The 25,713-nt window shown below is 41.9% G+C and overlaps 1 protein-coding gene across 1 annotated transcript; it reads left to right on the top strand.

The window, feature by feature from the left end:
- The first annotated feature begins 4,498 nt into the window (after nucleotides 1-4,498).
- Nucleotides 4,499-8,393, top strand: LOC116988991 (claudin-3-like). The gene has a single exon (XM_033046087.1). The coding sequence runs from the start codon at nucleotides 4,591-4,593 to the stop codon at nucleotides 5,239-5,241; it is 651 nt and encodes a 216-aa protein (XP_032901978.1). The 5' UTR covers nucleotides 4,499-4,590; the 3' UTR covers nucleotides 5,242-8,393.
- The last annotated feature ends 17,320 nt before the right edge of the window (nucleotides 8,394-25,713 follow it).

Below are 25,713 nucleotides of genomic sequence, written 5' to 3' on the forward strand. Positions count from 1 at the left end.
TCCAACAGAATGTAATCCACCCTGATTTCAGTTACCCTGACTGACCAATAAGTTGGAAAGGTCATTCAACAGCTTCTAAACAAGGTAAATGCGGCAGATTAGATGTCATAGAAGCACTTCTGGCATAATTTCATAACCTAATTTTCCTTCTTTGGGACGAGAAACTCATGCCAGGCAATCTCAGAACTTTGACCATCTTCAAGAAAAACATCTCCAATTGAAGTAATGCCAGGGGGATTCCCTGCTGCTTGCCTCGGGGAAAGTCAGCGTAAGATCTTCTTCAACTGCCAGTGGTCAAAGAGCTATTCCTCAAGTTGCAGTATAGATCCGGCTCATCACAAGCAGGCAGTGGAGAATCGTTTAACGCATGTTTAGCAGACATTGTGGGCCAAAGAAATTTGCACTGTGCTGTACTGGTCTATGTTCTATGTTATAGAGAAATACAATGGACACGATCTTCCTGCGAAGATTATTACTTTGTAAAGTTATCATAAACAATAGAAAATAACAGAGAAGTAGAAACAAGAAACTATGGATGCTAGTGTATAAAAAAAGACAAAAGTGCTGGAGTAACTGGGTGGCAAGGTTGCACAACAGTAGAGTTGCAGCCTTATGCCCCTGTCCCACTTAGGAAACCTGAACGGAAACCTCTGGAGACTTTGCGCCCCACCCAAGGTTTCCGTGCGGTTCCCGGAGGTTGCAGGTGGTTGCCGGAGGTTGCAGGTAGTGGAAACAGGTAGGGAGACTGACAAAAACCTCCGGGAACCGCACGGAAACCTTGGGTGGGGCACAAAGTCTCCAGAGGTTTCCGTTCAGGTTTCCTAAGTGGGACAGGGGCATTACAGCGCCAGAGACTCAGGTGTGATCCTGACTACGGGCACTGTCCGTACAGAGTTTGCACGATCTCCCCGTGACCTGCTTAGGTTTTCTCCAGGATCTGTTTCTTCCCACACTCCAAAGACAAACAGGTTTGGAGGTTAATTGGCTTAGTATAATTGTAAATTATCCCTAGTGTGTGTAGGATAGTGTTAGTGTGCGGGGATTGCTGGTCGGAGCGGACTCGGTGGGCCAGAGGCCAGTTTTGCGCTGTATCTCTAAACTAAACTAAACTCAGCGTATCAGGCATCATCTCTGGAGAACATGAACAGGTGACATTTTGGGTCAGGTGTTTTCTTCAGACCCTTCTTCATATTAAAATGAATAATTCGAGAATACGTCTGTTCTGAACTAAAGCAATACCCTTAAAAACCATACAGTACCTATTTGGGAGTAAGTTGATCTTTGTACATTAAATGGAAATAACAAATTTGCAAGTTTCTTCACACCCCTACAAACCTGTTTTTAGTGTTGTCTTAATAACTGTTGGGTAAACAGTGCTTAGTTTTGAATGGAAACCACCCTGACTTTCGGTGCCAGAGTTGTCTGACCTTCAACTTCAGGGACATGCTCATGAAAGTAATATTATTAAGCCCTTAAACCAGAAATATTCCTTGTTCAGCCAAGCAGAGAACATTCATGTTGCGGACGTTGTATAAATTTGGCACTCATAGTATTGGAACATTAGAAATGTTTTCTTGCACATTCTCCTTTGTAATCACCATGTTAATGATTTAATTGGAAATATTAAACAGTGGAAACCTTTTGAAATACATTTCCAATGGGGCCTTCCAGCAAATGACCAGGTTATTTGTCACTGTGGCTAACATTCTGTACTTTAGTGCCGCAGAACCAGTTTTAGGCAGTGTAACAAATGAACTTGACTCTTCAACATAGTGTGTCACAAGATAGTAAAACTCATGTTTCTGTTGCCTCATAGTTTGTGCTGTCAATGGCTGAAACAAGTCCGTGGAGACGGTGGAAAAAATTGCATGAGGGTAATTCTTGATGTCAGATACTTTGTCCAGAAGGAACATTGAAGAACCCTGGGCTTTGTATCTTTGAATGGAAGTGGCCGATAGTTGCATTACTGAGTTGCAAATTCATTTCACATGCACTTTATGTAATAAAACTGATATTGATATTGAGGTACGTTGTGGTAAATGGTATAGAGAAAATCTAATTCAGAGAAAGACTACAAATTGGCAGGGAAGAGACATGAAGAGGAAATTAAATACACTTGCCATATTAGACAATGTTATTTTTGAGCATGCTTCGATTTAGTAAAACATGTTAAGCTGTTATCTTATGGAGCACACCACACTGAATGATTTTCCATGGAATATGCCATGCTGTATAGTCCTTCAATTTGTGAGATACCAAATGAGTGACCAATATAAGGCACTAACTAGCAAGGTAGCAGTATATGAGAAAGAGTCTAGAGGAAGGGTCTCAACTTGAAACATTGACTGTCCATTTCCACCCATGGATACTGCCTGACCTGCTGAGTTCCTCCGGCAGATTGTTTTGTGCTCAAGATTCCAGCATTGAGTCTCTTGTGTTTCCTGTAGATACTGCGCCCATTTCAAAACAAATATAAGCAGACGGTTAAACAATGTCTAGTTTTGAATGGAAGCTACCCTGACTTTAGGTATCAGAGTTTCCTGACCTTCAACTTCAGGGACATGCTCATGAAAGTAATATTATTACAGTCTATTAGCTATGTTAGCTATTAATTCATTAGACATACTCCAAAAACGTGTAATAATAGAAATAACAAACAGGAAACTTGAGGATTATTTTTACACAAATAACTTTGTCAATGTGGCCGAATTACCATGTTTGACCTTTTACAGATCTCATGTTGTGTGTGGAAATTAAGTTGTAGTCATTGTCTGGGTTCACAAATGAAATTGGAAAAAGTTCAGGCGAAGGGTTTTTAATCACATTCACACTTAGCTGTGGAGAAATGGATGTGAAATATGAAATAGTCAAAGGGTAGGCTGATATGGATAGAAATAAATGGAGAGTAAGAGAAAACAACGTCCAAACTGTATACCTCTCTAATCATTGGTTGAATAATGTCTCCACTTCTAATCTCCAAGACAAAAATCAGGTGTTCCAGGTCTGGATAAAATGCATGAGGCTAAATATCTCGGTCAGATATCCAGTGCAGAAGGAACATTGGAGAACCCTGGGTTTTGTATCTTTGAATGGAAGTGACTGATGGTTGTATTACTGAGGTACATTATGGTAAATGGTAGAGAAAACTAATTCAGACAAAGACAACAAATCATGAGATTAGTTTAAGGAGACATCTGCCAAAATTGGTCAAACGTAAATTTAGACAAGTGTCAGGGATTATTACAAGTGTTTCATTGTCGTACACATGGACAATGGAACAATGAAATAAGTGACAGGAGCAGAATTAGGCCATTCGGCCCATCAAGTCTACTCCGCCATTCATTCATGGCTGATCGATCTGTCCCTCCTAACCCCATTCTCCTGCCTTCTCCCCATAACCTGACACCCGTTCTAATCAATAACTCACCTAGCTATATCTATTAACGCGGCAAAGAATTGCAGATTCACCACCCTCTGACTAAAGAAATTCGTCCTCATCTCCTTCCTAAAGGAACGTCCTTTAATTACGAGGGTATTACTTCTAGTCCTCGACTCTCCACATCCACTCTTATCCAAGCCTTTCGCTATTCGGCCCCTAATGATCTTTTGCTCGTCGGGTTCAGTTCTAATGACTACAACTTTGTGACTTTGCGGAAAACCTTTTGTTGTTTCTTCAAAAAAAAGCAACAAGCCGATGACGCAATTCCCATCAAAACAAACCTCCAGTGCATTTGTTTACCCGTGTCATTATTAGAAACAAAACAGCTCGTCCCGCACCCTGAACAAAAAGGTTTCCAGTTTTTGTTCATGAATATACTCCCTTTCATATTAATATTTGCATAACCAAAGAATAAATTAGTATATGTAAGCTGATGCTTATTTATCAGGGCACTCGACTGGAAATTAATTAATTCAATAAATATGAGTTTCAGTTAGGCTACACCATAGCCTGTACTGGGAATATCCCTCTAAATCTTCCCTTTTTTTTTCCACCTGCTCCATTTGTTTACAAAATGTCTAAAAATATTATTTTGAAGAGAAGGTAATTGGGAGAAAGAGTAGAATTCGGAGGTCAGTAAGGACTGTGCACACTAGGCAGCAGAGGGAGCGGGCACGGTTCCCAGGCCAGCAAGGTTACAGTCCTCCAGGGACAGTACAGTTAACCCGCACCTGCTCCAGGAATCCTACTTGGGCGGGGGGGGGGGGGGGAGGGGTGACGAGGTTTTTGTTGTTTTAGGGGGGGGGGGGGGTCTCGACCCGAATCAGAGGTTCACACCATGCCAATATTTGGCAACCGGTGCCCCGCTTTGCAGAGACGGAGGATTGTGGCTTCGGGGGGGGGAAAAGGGCGTTAGAAAGCGTCTCAGCGATCTGTTCGCGTTACCTTGTGCACCTGAGAGCCGGTGTTGACTCCGCCTCGGCCGCCAGCTCCTGTGATGTGAAGCAGCTTATTGGTGATCGCAGTCACACTGCGGCCACTGCTCCAATTGGAAAGCTCCTCTCCCTGCAACAAGTGAAGCAGAGAGGGAGCGCAGCTGGTGAGCACCGGAGCTTCTGAGAACTTTGCCGGAGCAACGGTTTCGAAGTCAAATGGCTAATGCCGGGCTTGAAATCCTGGGGGTTGCCCTGGGAGTGATCGGGTGGATTGGAGCCATCATAACATGCGCTTTGCCCATGTGGAGAGTGACCGCTTTCATTGGAAACAACATCGTGGTGGCGCAGATCATCTGGGAAGGTCTTTGGATGAACTGCATTGTTCAGAGCACCGGGCAGATGCAATGTAAAATCTACGACTCCCTCTTGGCGCTCTCTCAAGATCTCCAAGCTTCCAGAGCTCTGACCGTCATTGCCATTGTGATTGGTGTACTAGGCATCCTCATCTCCATCGCGGGAGCCAAGTGTACCAACTGCGTGGAAGACGAGACGACCAAAGCCAAGATTATGATCGTGGCTGGGATTATCTTCATCCTGTCTGGCCTGATGACCCTGATCCCAGTCTCCTGGTCAGCGAACACCATCATCAAGGATTTCTACAACCCGCTGGTGACCGACGCCCAGAGGAGAGAACTTGGTGCCTCCTTGTACATCGGATGGGGCACGTCGGGTCTGCTGCTCCTCGGAGGAGCTCTGCTCTGCTGCTCTTGCCCCCCGAAGGAAACGAAGTATGCGCCCTCCAGAGTGGCCTACTCTGCCGCCAGGTCCACGGGTCACAGTGGGTACGACAAGAAGGACTATGTGTGAAGAAGGGGTTACCCTCCGGTCAGTGGCCGGCCCGGCGACCCCAACCCGCGTTGTCTGAACCCTTGAGGAATCGTCTCTCTGGGGTGATCTTTTATTGTCCTTTTATATATATATTAAAAAAAAGAGAGAGATGTTTCTTTCTTTCAACTTAAATTACATGTTTAAATCACGAGTTAATATAACTTGGCCGTGCGTGTGCATGTGTGTGTGTGTATGATGTATTGGTCTAGCGTATTTCACCAGATTTAGTAACAAAGTTGTGCTTGATCGCGATTCTTGTGTCCGTGTCGTGATTCCCTGTCGGCTTACTCCTTTGATGCGGGATTTCACGCCGCCCCTTGCCCTGTGAATCCGGGACAATGCCGATAAACCCGGGCTTTGTGCCTTAGTGATTGACAACGGGCGATTCCAATAGAAAATAGCACAGTTGGGAATGCGCATCAGATAGACGGAGGGGGGAGGGAGCGAGCCAAGAGCCTTCGAGTCATCGCTACACCCAACGGTTTCTGTGTCTGAATAAATTGCGAGAGAATAGTGTGAGGGAGGACTGTGCTTTAGTTAGCGAGAGGAAAGCTGGATTCATTTCAGGACAAACATATTCGCGCTTGTAAAAATGCAGAAAGACACGTGGACTTCAGAATGATTTTAAACGAGGGAAGATGCTTGGTTGGAACAAAGCTTCTGTTTCGTAGGACACGTCGCAGACTCACCGAGACGTTTTGTGTTCCTGGAACACTTGGTTCTGGCTCCAGAGAACCAAAATAACACCCTGCCTATAAATTAACTCTTACAAAGGCGTTTATAAAAATAAATGCTAGGATGCACCTTGGTAAAAAAAACCCCAGCTGAAAAGACTACAGGTATTAATAAACCTCTAACCATTAGTTACCCACCCCACCCTGTCAGCACTTCTCTCTGTCTCCCTATCCACATTCCAGGCAGATGAATGAATGTAGGTTCAGAAAATTGGGAGACACCCTACTCCAGTTTATTGAGTATTAAAGGGAAAATTTCTCCTCCCCTGAAACTCAATTTTTCTCTCCCTGTCCCCCTTTACAGTGAAGAAGGGTTTCGGCCCGAAAAGGTGCCTATTTCCTTCGCTCCATAGATGCTGCTGCACCCGCTGAGTTTCTCCAGCATTTTTGTGTACTCCCTTTCCACTATATTCAGCTTCTCTTTTCTCCCTCATCTTTCCCTCTCTTCTTTAGTTCCTATTTTTGTCCACTGTCAATATTTCTCGAATTCCCTTTTCTGTTGCCATTTTGACTCTGCCTCTGTTCTTCACTCCCCCTTTCTGCCTACTTTATTTGCTCTTTTGTTCTCCCCCCCCTCCATATCCTTCTCTCCTCCCTGTTCCTCATCTTACCCTTCTCCACCCCTCCCCTCACTTTACCCTCCACACTAATCCTCTGCACTATTTCACTTTGCTCCATTGTGTTACCTCTTGCATCGCTTTGTCGTGATCTACTGCTCCCACATGCTTTGATTTATCCTTCATTCTTCTTCTGCCACTCTCTGTTATTTATTCTCACATCTCCCCCATTGTTACACTTCACAACTTACCTTAGTTCTCTTTTTCACTCTGCCATCCATCGTCTCCACTTCTCCCCATCCTTTACTTTTTATTTCTAATTTCTGCATTAAAATTTCACAGTGCCGAGTCAGGGCATCCAGTCCATCAGGTGTTTTATGCTCCTTGCACTTTCCACGGTTCCTCCCTGTAAACAAATCCATTTTGCTTCTTGTAGTTCCCCACCTTTCCTGCTTTCCACTGTCTCTTCCTACACCCAATTAGCATTATTTTTTGCACTTGTACTCCTTGTATCTATCTCCTTAGCCTAATGTTTTTTTCCTCTCAATTTCACTTTCTACTTTAATTCCTTATTCACTCTGCTTGACTTCTATAGGAGACCTCTCTTCACTCATATCCACAGCCATTCTTATTTCCTCAGTCTCTCGTGTACAATTCTCTTCTCTATCCCATCTCCATTATATCCTTCTGTTTGCTCTTTATTCTTCATCTCATTTCTTTCCTGTCTGGTTTGCTTATCCCTGCCACTTCCACCACCAGAATCCCCAATTTATCGCTAATTCTAATTCATTGCCTTTCCTTTCTAGTTCAATCTTGCCTTTTTGTTGCAATTTTTCATTCTTCCTCTTTTTTAATGTTGAGCTTCCATCTCTTTCTCCTCATTCTCCTCTTCCTTAGTTTTGCCTCAATGCTAATTCTATCTTGAACCATCTCTATTTCCCTTCACCTATTCTTGTGTTTGTTTGTTCTTTTCTGCAAATGCTATTCATCCAGCCAATTGTCAATGACATTTTGGATGTCAAGAGTGAGATTGCTTTGCCGATGTACAGCATTGCTCGGCAATGGTGTAGTGACAACTAGATCTAGTGATGAGTACTACAATTTCAAGCGCTTGAGGTAGATATAGATTTTAGAAGTGATTAGGGGTTCTTAGTCTTTGCCTAACCTTATTAATGCAGAAAATCCATGACTTTAATATAGAAACTATAGTAATCATGTTTATCGACGTTTGTGGTGTGGAGGGAAATTTGAAGATGAAAGTAATTGCCTGAAATTGTACTTTGTGCTGTTCCTATTTAGAAGTGAATGCTATGCTCTATCAAAATAAATTTAGTAAACTGTAGTGTGACACTCTGCAGACAATGGGCATGTAAAATGGGAGAGACTTGGAAGGTCAGATGGGTGAAAAGATCAGGATTGAGGATGATTTGTTCAGGATCTCATTGTCTTTAAGTTGGACTACAGATGATCCACGTCGGGACACAGGGAGGCTAATAAATCCAATTTAGGAGTAAAATGTATTTGTACTCCACTTGCCTGTAAGAAAACTCAGTCAAGCTATGACCACCATTTCCAAAATACTCCCCCATCATACTTTGGTTTATTATTTACAAGCAGATTCACCCAATTTTATAGGACAGAAAGATGATGTTGTCTTGCTTTCTCTCAACTCTGCTTCTGCATCGATATAGTTAGACAATGTTTCTCAGATAAATGTACAATTTACTTTCAAATCTACACCCCTATATTTTACATCTATGCTCTGCAATTTTAACTTTGTATTTTGAGTGCAACTCTGTAAATTTGAATTTTATTAAAGCTTTCATGATTTGTGGCTAAATATGGTCTGGCTAACAATTAAATTCTCATGTTCAAAGTTCAGCGATCCTTCAGAGCAGATTATGTGCAGGCTTGGCCATTCATGGAGTATGGCAGAAATGGCGTATGTAGCCATTCATACACAAAAGCAATACAATTTGAAATTCAAACCGTACTATCTTCCTGTGGAAAAGCATACAAGATCCCCTGCGGATTCTGTAATTCAACATTTATGACAATCCTTGAAGCAATTAGGATGGTGAAAAAATGTTTCCGAACAACCTAAATCCTTTTCCTTCTTGGTAAACACAAATGTTCATCCCTGATGTATAGGAAGAAACTTCAGATGCTGGTTTAAACCGAAGATAGGCGCAAAATGCTGGAGTAACTCAACGGGACAGGCAGCATCTCTGGAGAGAAGGAATGGGTGACGTTTCAGGTCGAGACCCTTCTTTAGAAGTTTGAAGAAGGGTCTCGACCCGAAACGTCACATATTTCTTCTCTCCAGAGATGCTGCCTGTCCCGCTGGGTAACTCCAGCTTTTTGCGTTCATCCCTGATAACTGCTGCCAGTGGTGGTGCTTGTAGTTCAATGGACCTTGGACTGATCACTGGACAGGTAGATCTCAGCATGAGTGCTGCCTGAACCCACCACCATTCCACTTGCTCAAGGAAAGTGACAAACGTGTTGTAGACATAAGAATTATACAAATGATCCCATTCGTAATCCTAGTTTGCTCCGTATAGGCAGTCATTCAGTGGTAGCACATTCACCCAAGATGGAGAATTCCAAGTCTTTATCCATATAATCTAGGCTGAGACTTCAGTATTGTACAAGTGTTGCTCTGTCAATGCTAAATGGGACCTTTGAATGGGATATCAAAAAGGATCCTTTTTGTTCTATCAGGTAGAGCTCAAACATCTTTTGGCATGTTTAAAGAAAACCAATGGCATTTTCTCTGTGATGCCTCTTGTTGCTTAAGTGCACTATCTAAAATCATTAAAGGTAGACAAAAATGCTGGAGAAACTCAGCGGGTGAGGCAGCATCTATGGAGAGAAGGAAATAGGCAACGTTTCAGGTCGAAACCCAGATAATTAACATGCTTAACATGATGATAAACAATGCTAAAATAATGCTAAACAATGCTAAAATAATTAACATGCTTAGAGTCATGGAGCTATGCAACGTGGAAACAGGCCCTTTGGCCCAACTCATACATGCCGAGCTAGTTGCCTAACTGGGCAAGTCCAACTTGCCTGTGTCTGGCCCATATCCCTCCAAACCTTTCCTATCCACATACTTACTCAAGTATCTTTTAAAGGTACTAATTGTATCCACTACTTCACTGCTTACTTTGGCAGCTCAGTCCAAATATGCATTGCTGTGTGAAATACTTATCCCTCAAGTCCCTTTTAAGTCTTTCCTCATCTTAAACCTCTAGTTTAGACTCCCTTACACCAGGGTAAATATTGTGCTATTAACCTTATCTTTGCCCTTCATGATTTTTATATGCCTCTGTAAGGTCACCCCTCAGCCTCTTACACTCCAGAGAAAAATTACCCAACCTATCCAGTCTCTCCTTCTAATTCAAACCCTTCAAGCCAGGTAATATCCTCAGATTTGTTTTGCACCCTTTCCAGTTTAATTACATCCTTCCTATAGCAGGGCTTTATCATGTCAGGACCTTTTGTGTGCACAAAGTGGTTGCGATATGATCTGCATTACAACAGTAACTACGTTGGTTGAAAAGTGAAAGAAGTTTCCTAAGTCTAAGCTATCTTTTTCTAATTGAACATCATGCATTGTAACAGTAACCATATTAGGAACAGTTTCCTAAATTCATTTGTTATAGAGTTATAGAAATGTACAGGGCTGAAAGAGGCCCGTCAGTCTAGTAACTCTACACTGACCACAAAATACTAATCCCGTATCAATCCTATTTTCTTTTTGTCTTCTTACATTCTCATCAATTATCCCAGATTCTATCACTCATCTACACATTAGAGGAAGTTTACAATGGCCATTGCGGGTATTTGTGTTTGAGTTTCATCAAGTTTTGCTCTTTGTAAAATGTCAATGATATAACAAAAGGGAGGACCACTGATTGAGGCAATCTCTACATGCACTGGTTTTATATGTGGTAGCAGCACATCTTTAATGGTTTGCTTTTCATTGAGTCATATATTGAGGATATCAGAAATGAGGACATCTGTAAAAAATATGGGCTCACTAATGCCCCTTGTAACTGTAGCATTTCTGCCCTCATGCTCAATGACACCATTCCAACCAGCTCAACGTTCAATGAGACGCTGGTCCAACCAGATCAGAAAGAACAGTTTGATGAGCCCAGCACATTTAATAGGTACTGGTATTTGCTTCTTCTTGCAGTAAGGAATAAGATCTATAAGCTTTCCCAATGGCTTGCTAAATCTACATACTACCCCCGTGTCAATCATCTAAATTCTAGATCCCTTGGCCCTGCCATCTCTCAGCACTCAGATAATATGCTTTCTTATTTCTCCTGCCAAAAGGGCTCCTTTCACATTTTCCTACACTTATTTCCCTGCCATTTGTTTTATGTCATCTGCAAATGTAACAATCACATTTTGCTCCTTCATCCTCGCCATTTTCATAAAATTGTAACCCTGCTGCACTCAACCTGGTAGATCTTGTCAACCATGATGACTCAATTATTTAAACCAATTTTCTATCTAGAACAATTAGGTAATTGTGCTACATCTAGTCATTCTTATTGATCTAGGGTACATGTTATTTCTTCAAACAACTTCATTAAACTGGTCAAAATGATTTCCATTTCATAAAACCATGTTGATTTAGCTTAAATACCTTGAATTATCCGCAAATGGCCTCTCATATTGACTTTAACAATATGATATTTATGATGGATTGAAAGTAAATGAAATTACCATTGAGCTAATAAGAATTATATGTAACATTACCAACTTGTCCTGATAAGTGCATTATTATTTGGCCAGTTAAATGTCTGAGGTTAGTAATGTTTTAACAGGCTTTTTAACCTGAAGGCATCACAATTTTTTCACATCCATCTTTCATAGAGGTTACCAGAGAGCAACCAAGAGCTTAAACTTGTCTACCCCGATAATTAATGTATAGTCCCGAACCTCAACCTTTACCCAGAGATGGTCTTAGAGGTATGGAAATGAATTCCTCCAGTGTGAATCATAAACAATACCATATCACGTCATACACTGATCCAGCAGGAAACGTGTGTGGCGAGGCAAGGAATTATATTATAATCTGTTTACCATAGTAGTTGGTAACATTGCATGCAAATCTTATTCCTGGTTTCATGTTGATTTAATTGCATTTAGTCCATCATAAATCTATCATCTTTTATTAAAGGTAGCAGCCAACTTAGCAGTTTAATAATCATTAACAAATTTGATGCACAAAGAAATATTCACATGAAAGATACCAAATTTGCAAATATATCTGTGATTTTGCAGAGGCATTCCATCTCTGGGTGCAGTTTAAATAGTCCCCCCTCACTCCAGTTTCCGAGACATTCTAAGGTCTTACATTTAACTCGAGGTACGTATAGTTCTTTACATCAGAATTGTCAGACATTCAGGTTATTTGCTGCAATATTGTGTGCTCTGAAGCATAGGGGCCACAGGCAGGGAGTGATTCCTTGAAGTGAGCTTGTGGTGAAAGCCTTGTCTACATCAATAACTTTAATGAAAATTTACGTCAAGAAAGTTTGTACAGGCAGAAAAAATGTAAACTGTTTCGGGAACTCTTCCAGAGATCAAGATCTAGTTTCGCTCATTATAGGATGATGTTCATTTCTCATTAAAGTGACCAATAGTTTTCAGGTATCGGCATGGTCTATATTTGCATTTCCGTTTACTATTGATTTTGCATGAATGGAAAACAGTCTTACCAGATCCTCCCAGAAACCAAATGAACTGACAAAGCCAGCTTTCAAATGAATAGCCAAAGAGGTTAGGGACAGAGCTTCCAAGACAATTCACGACAGCCGCAAAGAGCTTTCAAACATCTCATGTCACAAGCCTGAGGCTTCAAGAAACACGACGTAACATCAGTAATGAGTTAAAATAATTCAAATAGTTCAAACCATTCAAACAATCTGCAAAAAGCTAAAGAATCATTTTTAATTGTAACACACTTGCCACAGATGTGCAGCTCATTCATGCTCTTGTACACATGATCCAAGGTAACGCAGCTGTGTCTGTGCTCACTTACACCTGGTATTGTTTCCTTGGCCAAGTTTGAACCTACCAGTGTGCCAGTACCTAACTTTTATATTGATGCAAACACTGCTTAGCTCTATGAATTGCTGGTTGTTTTTATATATTTTTCATATATACATTCATAATGCAGGAGAACCATATCCTTCTGCCAATTCCTGGCATCTGGATTAACCTTTACAATCACAAGTCACTCATAACCCCTGGCCACAAGGGTGTTAGGTCACACGTCCCAGTTTAACTTAAATACTAACTTTAAATGCAGGGTCAGTATTAGTCATGCGAACCACACTGCACTGTATTACAGTGTGCACCACATCAGTAACCCAAATACAGTAACAAATTCACATACTTCCTGTCAAATAAGACTTGCTCTTAACCTGGGTCGCAGAGATTTAAATCAAACCGGAGTTATTCCAGCCACCTTTCTCACCTGCGCCCATACTACTAATTGTCAGTCATGGAAATGAAAGAGAATGAGAGGTTGGTAAAAAAACTCTTAATCATAACATCTCTAATCTAGTTACCATTTTAACAACATTATAATTGTGAATCACTTGGTTCAGAAAATAATTGACGTTTGCCTCCCTAGAATATAAACGCATGATGTGTTGCTAAATCAAATAAATAGAATTACCTATTCTTCCATCCTTGAAAAATTGTGATAGGCATAGCCTTGTTTTTAAAATCCACCCATTTTGGATATCCACATCACATTCAAATTCTTATGTCCCTTTGTTATTTGTACTGAATATTTCCTTTATTATGGAGTGACATAAATGTGTTATTAAGCTAACACCTGTGGACCGTAGCCTGAGCTGATTAATGTCAAATGTTCAGCATTTAAAAAGCACCTGACTAAAACACACCACTGCTGGAAGTTGTTCCAGGTAGTTGTGGTACAAAGGCTGGGAGGCCCAGCTGGCTATTAAGTGGGCACCAATATTTACCGCTACTTGGGCCCCGAATATCCAGGTGGAGAGCCACAGCGATGTCAAGGCGGACTTGGGGGAGGTTGTGAAGTTTAGTGCAGGAAATTAGGCTCCAAGGATATGGTAGCAAAACAATGCATGATTTCACTTGGGTTGGCAACATTAGATTGTGACGCCTTCAAAATCCAGCAAATTCAGCCAGATAATGAGAGGCTCTGGCTAAGATGCTGAGAACACATTATGTGATCGATCATCTACTAGATTAATTGGAGACAACATGTCAAAGTTTTCAGGTTGAGGGCCGACATCAGCGCTGAAAGGAAAGTAGAAACTGCCAGTACAATGCAGTGAGGGGCTGAGAGAGGAAGTGGGGCAGAGGCAGGCATGCGATGGATGGAGTCACAGGTACCTCCAGGTTAAAGAGGGCTCTGTTCCTGAGAATCATTTGTAATCTGGAAGCTGAAAATGTGGCCACCTGGCAATAAAAAAAGCATCAGCCAACCAAGGACAGTATATTGTTAAATCAGGGCATGTAGCTCAACCATTCAAATGTGTCTGCACATTATTGAATTGAACCAAGTTCCTACACAGAAGAAGATCCCTGCTGCAGCTTGCACATCCAACATGCTGGTCGCTAAAACACTCCTTTGTAAGTACAGGCTGTCCATAAGTTGTACATTTGTAACTTGTGGAGGACCTATAGATGGGGAAGGGTGCATGGAAACATGGAACCAGATGTTGGCTGGAGGATAGAAACCAGGTGAGTATGTGGGGGGAGAACAGGAGAACATAAGGGGTGCAGGTTAACAGAAATTGAATTTTTTTAAAGCTAATACCCATTAGGTTGCAATCTGCCCAGGAAGCAAATGAGATGATTGATGAGATTTCTGAGTGATGAGTATGCATATTTATGTTCAGTCATTTTTTAAATAACATTGGAAATGCTAGGTTATCAACTTCAGTGAAATGCGTAGTGTGATTAGTGTGGGCAATCATAAAAGGATGGAACACGACATGATAATTTTATCATTACTGAGTACCTTGGGCCTGTTGTTACGAGACATGGGTGAATATAAACAACTTGTTCTATGCATGAAACATCATCATACACCTGTTTCCACACGTGCATGATGCTAGTGCAGGCAAAAAGGAGGAGCGATGTGCCAAAGATAAACACAGACAAAAAATTATAAAAGTGCAAGGAAATCTCCATTTAGTATCCACTGTGTTACTGGGAATGTTTCAAGGATTTGTTCTCTTTTAAAGAGCCCATGTAGCACATTCATGATGCATCAGATTAAAATCTGTTTTGCACACACATTGTTGAGCAATAAAGTGATGTAATCTACAATGTGTAATACTTGGGAGACATAGAGAAATCTATTCTTTCAACATGGTTTAAACATTAAGGAAATGGCTGGGCCTTTCTCCCCCCAAAGGCATTTGGTGTTTTGGGAAGGCAGGTGGTATGATTTTAAGCACCAGTGACACATCACCATTCAATAAATTCAATGATTTCCTTTGCCTCGCTCGGAAATGCAATTATACAATTTGTTGACAGTTGGCATGAATAATCATCATGCCGTTAATTGCAAGGAAAAGTCTCTTTGAGGAAGCTAGGTTGCTGTTGGGCTTGGTAATTTACATTGCCTTGTCTGCATTTATTCCCCTACAGAGAGTGACTAGAAACTCTATCTGCATTATTGTGGGAGAGATGAAGGAAAGGCAGGTGATTCAGAAGTGATTCAGCATTATGAATCTTCTCCATGTCAAAAGATACATTAATAAGGCCTGGCAATTGTAACCATTTCGCTATGTGGCAGCATAATTGTATAGGATATTATATATTTTAGGATCAAGATAGATCCAGTAACTCAAAACTGGGTACCCAAATCCATCCATCTGGGGCATCGCTAGCAGAATTTTATTTCCATTGCAATGCCCTAGATATTCCCCATGTACCATTACTGGGAACAGCATTGTGAATACGTAAGTATGAGGTGCTAACTTGATAAAGTGCAACAGAGCAAGATGCGTGCTAATCAGAAAAAGCAGCATTTAATATTCAGAACTACTGCAAGCAGCCAACTGAATCGATTACACCTCTGCAGTTTTGCCCCAACTAGTCATGAAAGGAGGTGAATATATAAACAGCTGAAAGTAGGAGGCTCCAAGATCACTGAAAGCCTCAACAACTATGGGATCTGGTATGTGAGTGCTTTAGACAAGGCTGAAGCATTTATAACCATTTTCAGCCAGAACAACCCATCTCAGTTGCTCCCCAAGTCAAACCATCGCAATGCAATTGTCAGTTCATATGACATCAAGCAATGAAAATGGCCACAGCAAAGACAAAGTGACCAGGCAACATCTTGGCCCAGATACTGAAGGCCAGCACTCCAGAACTGCCACACTGTTACAATACCATTATAACAATGTCATCAACCTGACAATCTTGAAAATTGCCCAGATAGACCTTGTCCACAAAGCAGTTCAACCTTGAAACCAGCTATTCACTGCCAACTTGCATCATCAGCAATGCTGTATTAAGCAGTGCTTGATACAGCTTGATACAGTGTTATTAAGCAGTGCTTGATTTCCACTGATCTTGATTCTCAGATGGAGGTAACATAGACTGGGCAGGCCCCTATTTTGACTGTGGATTTGCTTACTGAGGCCAAATGAGCTGTATTGTACCAGGGATACAATTGTTAAAATCATGATTTTTTTAAATACCAGTCTGCAGTAAATTTGGGTCTGTCGCGGACCCGTTGGTCTAGAATTGTGGCTTGTATGTCATTATGTAGCAGACTCAATGCTGAGGAGTTCTGTAGCAACTAAATTTGAGAAGTATAGTCCTGTCATGCTCGATTGGAGATCCGGAAAAGGTCAAATACTTTATGATTATGTCGAAAAAAGGAGGCAAATTTAATTGTGGTACTGACTGAGCAACACAGAATCTGAGGTTCCCTGGCATTTCCCCCTTATGCCATTTGTGATAGGCTGTGCATCTATGGCTGATGTTTGGTCCTTGAGCAATCATATACAGATAATACGTGTACCTATATGATTGGATGCTCATTTCCAAATCCTCAATTCATTCCCTGAAAGAAACCAGATCATAGGCTTTCCAATGCAAAGCAAAATTTCTCTATTAACCTGCCTCCGCTGCACATCACTGTCCCGCTAAACCATCCCTCAACAATAAAGAAATGGAATGAAAAATGTGGAGCACTTGCTAATTACATAAGCCACATCTCTGCTAAAGTAAACTTCAGTGATATTCAGTGCAACATTGCCTTCTGGACTTCTGAGGAAAAGAGTTTGAAGTTCAAAATTAAAATCCAGTACAAATTGCTTGGTGTCTTTGGTACTAGGGATTCCTGGCATCCCGTTCCCTCCTGTGACATGGACTACCTACAGCAGCCATCTCAAAGCACTGGAGCATCATCAACATTGTCTCTGCAAAATCCTTCCAATTTACCAACATGTCAAATGAAAGTAGATTCCATCAACTTGCAGTTCAGAGACTGAAATAATTGATTCTTTCATTTTTGAAGTCTATAACAAGCAATTCTGAAAATATTTGTGGGTGGCGCAGCAGTAGAGTTGCTGCCTTACAGATCCAGATATCTGGGTTCGATCCAGACTACGGGTGCTGTGTGTACAGAGTTTGTATATTATCCTGTGACCACGTGGGTTTTCTCCGGGTGCTCCTGTTTCCTCCCACACTTCAAAGACGTATAGGTTTGTTGGCTAATTGGCTTTGGTAAAAAGTGTAAATTGTCCCTAGTGCGTAGGATAGTGCTAGTGTATGGGGTGATCGCTGGTCGGGACGGACTCGTTGGGCTGAAGGGCCTGTTGCCATGCTGTATCTCTAAAGTCTAAAGATCCAGTAATGAACAAATCAATTTGTTTTAAAACAGATGCATATTTTTGAAACTCACTATATGGTAATCCCTCATTGTATCAAATGAAGGACACCCAAACATGGACTGAAAAAAATGAGGAAATACATAAGATCTAAACAGAAAAGTGAAGTTAAGGTTTGATGAGAACCAACATGAGAAAGCAGAAGTATAATTGGAACTCAAGTACTGGGTGAGAATTGTTTATATGTGCAGGAAACAATTATAAGGTGAACCCCATCGGCTGCAGTTTGTTTAATGAAAACAAGTTCATCAGGTGAGCACTGAAATATAATTCACAATTATATCAAGATATCTACATACATCTGGAAACATCAGCGTCATTTAGCATAATTTTTTGGAGAGCTTGCTGGCCTGTTCTCACAGTGCCAGGAATCTCCAAAATGAAACACAACATGCTGGACTAACTCAACAGATCAAGCAGCATCTCTGGAGAATATGGATAGGCGATGTTTTGGGTTAGGACCCTTCTTCAGACTAATTGTAGGGAAGAGGATGTATGGGAGCCAACAAAGTGGCTTCCACTTTGTGTTTTTTTGGTAAATCAGCATCGGCAGTTTCTTGTGTCCCCAGTGAATCCTGCTACCCTCTTTGTCTCGCTCATTATTTATTATGTGAAGAGGGACATGGAGAACACATTTGACTCATCCCATGGCCTGGTTTTGGATAGGCTTGTGTCAGACAGTAAAGAAAATTAGGTTTGGCAGTTGTTCCACTAGATCTCTGCCATCCAACACCACACTTTCATAATCCTTTGCAGGAAATGTCAGTGGGCACATGCAATTATAAATAAAGAAGTGGAGGTTTTTTATAAAAATCCCCGCAGAAGTGAGTGGCAATGCATCAATGCATTGAAGGGTCCGTAAACTGAGAAGGGAGTTGATATGAGCTGAAGAATATTGATATGGCACAACAGGTCATGGAGGGGTTGGATTTCAAGACATGAAGTTTGTAATATTTAGGGAGACAGAAAGCTTACGTATGCAACAAGGACGGGGATAATGAGAAGGATATGGGAAACGATCATTTAGGGAAGTTTACATTTGTGGCAGATAAAGAATGGGAAATCAGAAAGAAAGGCAAGAAGGGCAAGTTAATGAAGAGTGTGTGGAGGAGCCTTTTGGGACAAGTGACCACAGATCGATTAGGTTTAAGATAGTTATGGATTGGGATGGAGAGGGTCCGTGTGTTAAAATGCTCAACTGGGGTAAGGCCAACTTTGAGGGTATGAGAGAAGGTCTCGCTCAAGTTGACTGGAGCAGGTTGTTTGAGGGAAAAGGAGCATCGGCCAAGTGGGATGTGTTTTAAAAGTGTGCTGAAGAGAGCTCAGGATGTGTACGTCCCCGTTAGAGTGAAAGACAAAGCAGGCAAACGTAAGGAAGTTTGGCTGACAAGGGAAATTGAGACGTTAGTCAAAATCAAGAAGGATGCATGGGACAGGTATAGGCGGCTGGGATCAAATGCTTCCCTGGAAGAGTTTCGGGAACTAAGGAGCAAACTAAAAAAGGAGATCAGAAGGGCAAAATGGAGCCAGGAGATAGCTCTGGTGGGTAGCATAAAAAACAATCCCAAAAGATATTATAAATACATTAGGGGGAGAAGGGTAACTAGAGAGAGAGTGGGGCCTCTCAGGAATCAAAGCGGTCACCTCTGTGTGGAGCTACAGGAGATGGGCAAGTTCCTCAATGAGTATTTCTCCTCTGTATTTACCGAGGAGAAAGACAGTAGAACGGAGGAAGTTGGAGCAGTCACTGGAAGTGTCTTGAGAGCAGTCAGGGTTACCATCCAGGAAGTACTGAAGGTACTGTTGTGTTTGAAGGTAGACAAATCTCCAGGGCCTGATCAGATATATCCGAGGACATTGTAGGAAACTTGAGAGGAAATTGCAGGAGCCCTGATTTAAATTTATGAGTGGTCCTTAAATACAGGAGAGATGCCAGAGGATTGGAGGGTGGCAAATGTTGTGCCTCCTTTCAAGAAGGGCTGCAGGGCGAATGCTGGGAACTACAGGCCGGTGAGCTTAACATCTGTAGTTGGTACGTTACTGGAGAGTATTCTGAGGGATAGGATATACAGGCATTTGGATGGGCAAGGGCTGATTAGGGATAGTCAGCATGGTTTTGTGCGTGTGAGGTCGTGTCTCACAAATCTGATTAATTTTTTTCAAGATGTGAGCAAAAAGGTTGATGAAGGCAGAGCTGTAGATGTCATGTACATGGACTTTAGTAAGGCATTCGACAAGGTGCGGCATGGTAGGCTGCTCTGGAAGATTAGATCTCAGGGGATCCAAGGAGAGATAGCTGAATGGATAGCAAATTGGTTCCATGGAAGGAAGCAGAGGGTGATGGTGGAAGGTTGCTTCTGAGAATGGAGGCCTGTGACTAGTGGTGTGCCACAGGGTTCGGTGCTGGGCCCATTACTGTTTGTCATATACGTCAATGATTTGGATGAGAACATACAGGGCAAGATTAGCACGTTTGCTGATGATGCAAAAGCTAGTGGTTTTGCAGATAGTGAAGATGGTTGTGAACGATTGCAGCAGGATCTGGATCGATTGACCAGGTGGGCGGAGGAATGGTTGATGGAATTTAAAACAGAGAAGTGTGAGGTGTTGATTTTGGGACGTTGAACAAGGGCAGGACCTACACAGTAAATGGTAGGCCTCTGGGTAGTGTTGTTGAGCAGAGCGATCTAGGAGTACAAGTGCATTGTTCCATGAAGGTCAAGTCGCTGGTAGACAAGGTGGTTAAAAAGGATTTTGGCTCTTTGGCCTTCATCAGTCAGAGTATTGGGTATAGAAGTTGGGAGGTCATGTTGCAGTTGTATTAAAACATTGGTGAGACCACGTTTAGAATATTGTGTTCAGTTCTGGGCACCATGTTATTGGAAAGATATTGTCAAGCTTGAAAGGGTTCAGAAAAGATTTACAAGGGTTTTGCCAGGACTAGAGGGTGTGAGCTAAAGGGAGAGATTGAGTGGCTGGGTCTCTATTCCATGGGGCGTAGGAGGATGAGGGGAGATCTTACAGAGGTATACAAAAGCATGAGAGGAATAGATCGGGTAGATGTACAGAGTCTTTTACCCAGAGTAGGGGAATCGAGGACCAGAGGACATAGGTTCAAGGTGAAGGGGAAAAGATTTAATAGGAATCCGAGGGGTAACCTTTTCACACAGTGGTTGTATGGAACAAGCTGCCAGAGGAGGTAGTTGAGGCTGGGACTATCCCATCGTTTAAGAGACAGTTGGACAGGTACATGGATAGGACAGGTTTGGAGGGTTATGGACCGAACATAGGCAAGTGGGACTAGTCTAGCTGGGCCATTGTTGGCGGGTGTGTGCATGGCTAATGGAAATGCAACATTTAAATGTGGAAGTGCCCAAACGGGAACGGGAACAGAGCCACAGGTTAAAACAGGTAGGTTATGGTAAGTTTTGAGGTCGAATCTTGGAAAATGAGAAGTGACCACCAAGGTTCCTCATTGTTTAGTCCAAATGCATAGTCTAGAAGGGGAATGGTGTTGGTGGGCATGAAATTAAGAATTGCTTTAGTTTTTCTGATTTTAAAATTGAGAAGATTATGGTTTATCTAAGACACTATGAGAGACACTGACCATGTATTTGTTGGCTATTTGGGGATCGAGGACGACTTGCTTTCACTAATTTGGTGGTTCTAAGGCGGGTACAGACACTGGGGCAGTTGGGGCTGGGGGTACTTTTTCAGAGAGAATGTGTTCTTTCCATCCTTGTACATTAAACTTAGAAACATAGAAAATAGGTGCAGGAGGAGGCCATTTGGCCCTTTGAGCCAGCACCGCCATTCATTGTGATCATGGCTGATCGTCCACAATCAGTAACAATCAGAGAACTTCTATTTGCCTATCTCCTTGAAAGGGCACCAGTGGTTCTCTATGCTGTCCCAAATGCTCCTTTCCCATTCTAACTGTTCATGGGACAGGGATTGTGTAAGCACTGCAGATGCTGGTTTAAATCGAAGGTAGACACAAAATGCTGGAGTAACTCAGTGTGACAGGCAGCATCTCTGGAGAGAAGGAAGGGGTGACGTCTTGGGTCGACACCCATTCCTTCTCTCCAGAGATGCTGCCTGTCCCGCTGAGTTACTCCAGCATTTCGTGTCTACCATAAGACAAGGATTCCTACACCTTTTCAATGAGACTATGAAAGCATCCGTGAATAATTTCTTGTCTCCATATTGTAATCCCTTGGAGCTCAAAATAAAGTGTCAACTTCTGGGATCTGGCATGGGGTGTGGTAACTACGTGGCCAGTCCATTGGAGTTGGCTAAATGTAATTAGACTCTCAATGCTTTGGATGTTAGCATGGGAGAGGATCCAGAGTATTTGTTCTCTGAATTTGGAGGATTTTGTAGTCGGTATAGTCACACTTCACTGTTTTGAGATACCCACTGGAGGTCCATGTCTTGGAAGCATAGAAGAGACTAGGTACCTCTGTTACATTTGAGGATTGGAACACTTTACCTCAGATGGTCAAAGGCTGGGTGAAGTGAGGGTGCGTTTTATTATCCATGTCTATCATCGAGAGATGCTGCTGAGAAATGGAACGTAGTCTGCTTTAGTAGGGGGACATTTTATCGCTGAGAAGTAGTGTTGTGTAGAGATAGGAGCTTGGCAAAGGACCGTTGAGTCCCAAGTGTTCAGTATTAAACTATTCTCTCACAAGCTTTGGAGAAAGAGCTGACAATAACTCTGACGCATCCCCTCAGTGTGTATTGTTTTGTTTAATGACTGAGGTCAGAGTGACCTTAATCCTAGAGTTGTCGGGATATATGTTGAACACATTTCCGTTTATCCTGTAGATTCACTCTTCGCCAGTTAGTTGGTTGTGGGCTTCAACATTGCTGCTAGAAAGATTGAGAAAAGTGTTTGGGGTGTTGGCACTGTCACATTGACCCTGGTTTGTAGAAAGATTGGGATATTGGTTACGATTATAACTTGCATGCCATCATGTAACAGACATGGTATTTAGACTGTTGTGAATAGTGTACAAAACCAATTGGAGGCTGAAGCTGTTTGATATTCATCAGGAAAAAAGGATGTTCTCTTAGACACCCTCTCAGTCGAATCTTGAAAACTCAAAGTACATTTCGATTTTTTAGGCAAGAAACTTTAGTTTAATGGCTATAACTGCCTACATATCTTTAACATTTTGAATGTAGACAGGTAACTTTGCAGAATTACATATTTACAATGGGAAGACTCTGTAGCTGTCAAGACATTTCTGAATATTCATACACTTTGCTGGGATGAAGTAATTCACGTAGATCGTATACAAGCTTCTTAGGGCAAAACCCGAACAACTAAAGTATACAATTTTTGCTACAATATTGAGAGATGGTTCCCTGGATACACAGACACTAGAAAATTAAGTGACAAGACAGACTGTTCATTGAGCGGCGTGGATATGCCTTTAGCAATATGTTAATGCATGAGGAGGCAACCTGAGGCCTTCACTGGTCTCATCATGGAGGTTTCAATAAGGGCTTATTAAAATGAAGATTCATCTATTGTCCTCAGTGCTACTGGTCAGAATGCCCCACGCACCCTATGACTGGTTTTGAAAACCTTAAAGTATCTTGTGCACAGGTTGTTATGCCATTTTGAAGATTGGTTCATATTTTAATAAATATATCCTAGCCATTTTGTTATATAACCCCTGAATAATCACCCACAGAGACAATTGTCTGATGGTTGGCAGATTTGTTAAGTAGTCCTCATGGAATGATGGAGTCTTCTTCTTCTTACGTATGGCGTGCACAGCCTAAAGTTGTAGGACAACTTGTTCTATTTGATCTTATTTGATTGTGCACGCCGGGTTGATTGCATTCGTCGAAACAGGGCGGACCACGTGAAGGTTGCAATCTTCCACCCCGAATGATGGAGTCAAAGACATTGAGGTCATGAATGCTGTTTCTTGCATTTTGTTGGGAGTTGGCACACTGTGAAGATCCTGTCCATCATTTCTCTGACAGGGATGGAATCCACATTAGGATTCAGGGAGTATTTCTTTGATCACTGGGAGGAAGCAGTTGAGGAAGATCCTGCTGATGACTTTCTCCGTGGCAGACAGCAGAAAGACCCATAGTAGTAATTACATGAAGAAGGGTCACAACCCAAAACGCCACCAATTGCTTCTATCCAGAGATGCTGACTGTCCCACTGTTACTCCAGCATTTAGTGTCTGCATTCATGTTTGCCTCCTTTTTTGAAGATGGTTGCATTAAGTATCGAATGTGTCCAAACAAGTATTCCTATTACCGAGTACTTGACATGAGGTTGTGATTTGTCTAATTTCCTCTCTGAGATGAATAACTTCAAGTATTTTTAAAATGGCATGGCTTTTTCAGTGTGTGAGAAAGAACTGCAGATGCTGGATAAAATCAAAGGTAGACACAAAATGCTGGAGTAACTCAGCGGGCGAGGTAGCATCTATGGAGAGAAGGAATGGGTGAAGTTTCGGGTCCCTTTCTTTGTTAGTCAAGCGTATGGCAAAGACGGGATTGAACAGCTTGTTACGCATTGGAGTCAGGAACAAACGTGCATAAAGAAGAAACCTGGCCAAGCTGCTGAGAATGGCGATCAGAGATGGAGCTAGATGTTACCAGATGCATATAATGAAGCTGTACCATAATTGCAGATGATGTTACTGCCCAACCACACAACACCTAGTAGCCAAATAATGTTTTTGAAGTTTAATTCATTTTATGTAATAAATGCAGCAGCCAACTTCATTACAGCATATTTCCAGCAATTTGATGGTTTAAATTGTTTTTTAAGGTACATTCTAATTTCTAATGAAGGAAGAATATTAACCAGGGTATTGTGTATAATTTCCCCTCTCTATTCAGAAATAATTCCACAAGTGGCTCACAGTTTCAGAGTCCTGGGATCAATCATGACCTTGGATGCTCTAGGTATGGCATTTGCATATTCTCCCTGTGATCTTGTGCGTTTCATCTTGGCCCCTCCCACATCCCAAAGATGTACAGATCAGTGTGTTGATTAGCCATTCACAACTGCCCCAGTGTATAGATGAGTGGCAACATCTGTGGGGACTTGGTAGAATTCTGGGAGAATAGGATTACTGTAGGATTAGTTAAATGGGTTAGTTAGCATGGACTTGGTGGGCTGAAGGGCTGGTTTCTGTGCAGCACCTCACACTGATTCTATGATGTTTATTAATAAATACAGAAAACACCCAGCATGTAAGACAATATCTACGATAAGGGAAACATGGTCAGAGTTTTAGATCTGAGACCCTTTGTCATAACTGGGGAAGGGAAACTTCCCTTTTCCTTCATTCACCCTTCTCTCTCGAAATGCTTCATCACTCAGCCTACCCTAAATACCTGCTGCCCCCCCCCCCCCCCCCCCTGCATTCACTGCCCCCTTTCAGTTTTACTCATCCCTCACCTCCTCAATCCCACTCTTGGCTCCCACCACTCAATGTAAATATCTTACTAATATATCAGTTTTTAAAAAATTGCTGCATATCGTGGGATCTCAGCGACGGCGCATGTGTAAAATTACACAGATCACCAGCTGATTTGAACTATTTATGTTCCTATGAGCCTCCGATCACCTGATTAACCCAATTAACAGTCCTTCATTTCCTTTCTCCCTTGTGTGTATCTTACTTCCTCTTGCATGGTTTTATGCAACTCCATTTTACTAATGGTGTTGGCACCCGTTCCACATCTCAGCCACAATTAAAGATTAACACCTGTGTGGGTTTTTTTTTGCTCTCCACTTTTTCTTTTCCGAAATGTGTTCAGACAGAATGTGCGTTTGCATATTTTTTTACTGTTTGCTTCGGGTCAGAATTCTCTTCCCTGGTTCCTGTCTGCTACCCCCACACAATGAAAGATCTCTGTCAATAAAAGCTGCTCTTTGTAAACCGCCACCCTGAAACCAGCCTGACACGTGACTGAAACTCAGGTAGACAAGTATGAGGGATGCAACCCGATACCACTGGCATTCAGAGCCCTCCCACGGCACCGTTACACGCACACAACTCCCTGGGCCTGCAAGCAGCAGTTGAAAAATGCCAGACACTGAAGAATACAACGTTTAACACTTATAGCACATCCCCAGTTTTGATTTCCTAGGAAAATATTTGCTATGCTTGATGTAGCCTTCATTTCCAAAGCAGGAAAGAGAAATGAAGGAAAATACTCACGAGTTAGGGTAGG

This window comes from Amblyraja radiata, chromosome 28 (assembly GCF_010909765.2).
Source record: "Amblyraja radiata isolate CabotCenter1 chromosome 28, sAmbRad1.1.pri, whole genome shotgun sequence".
Classification (NCBI taxonomy): Eukaryota; Metazoa; Chordata; class Chondrichthyes; order Rajiformes; family Rajidae; genus Amblyraja; species Amblyraja radiata.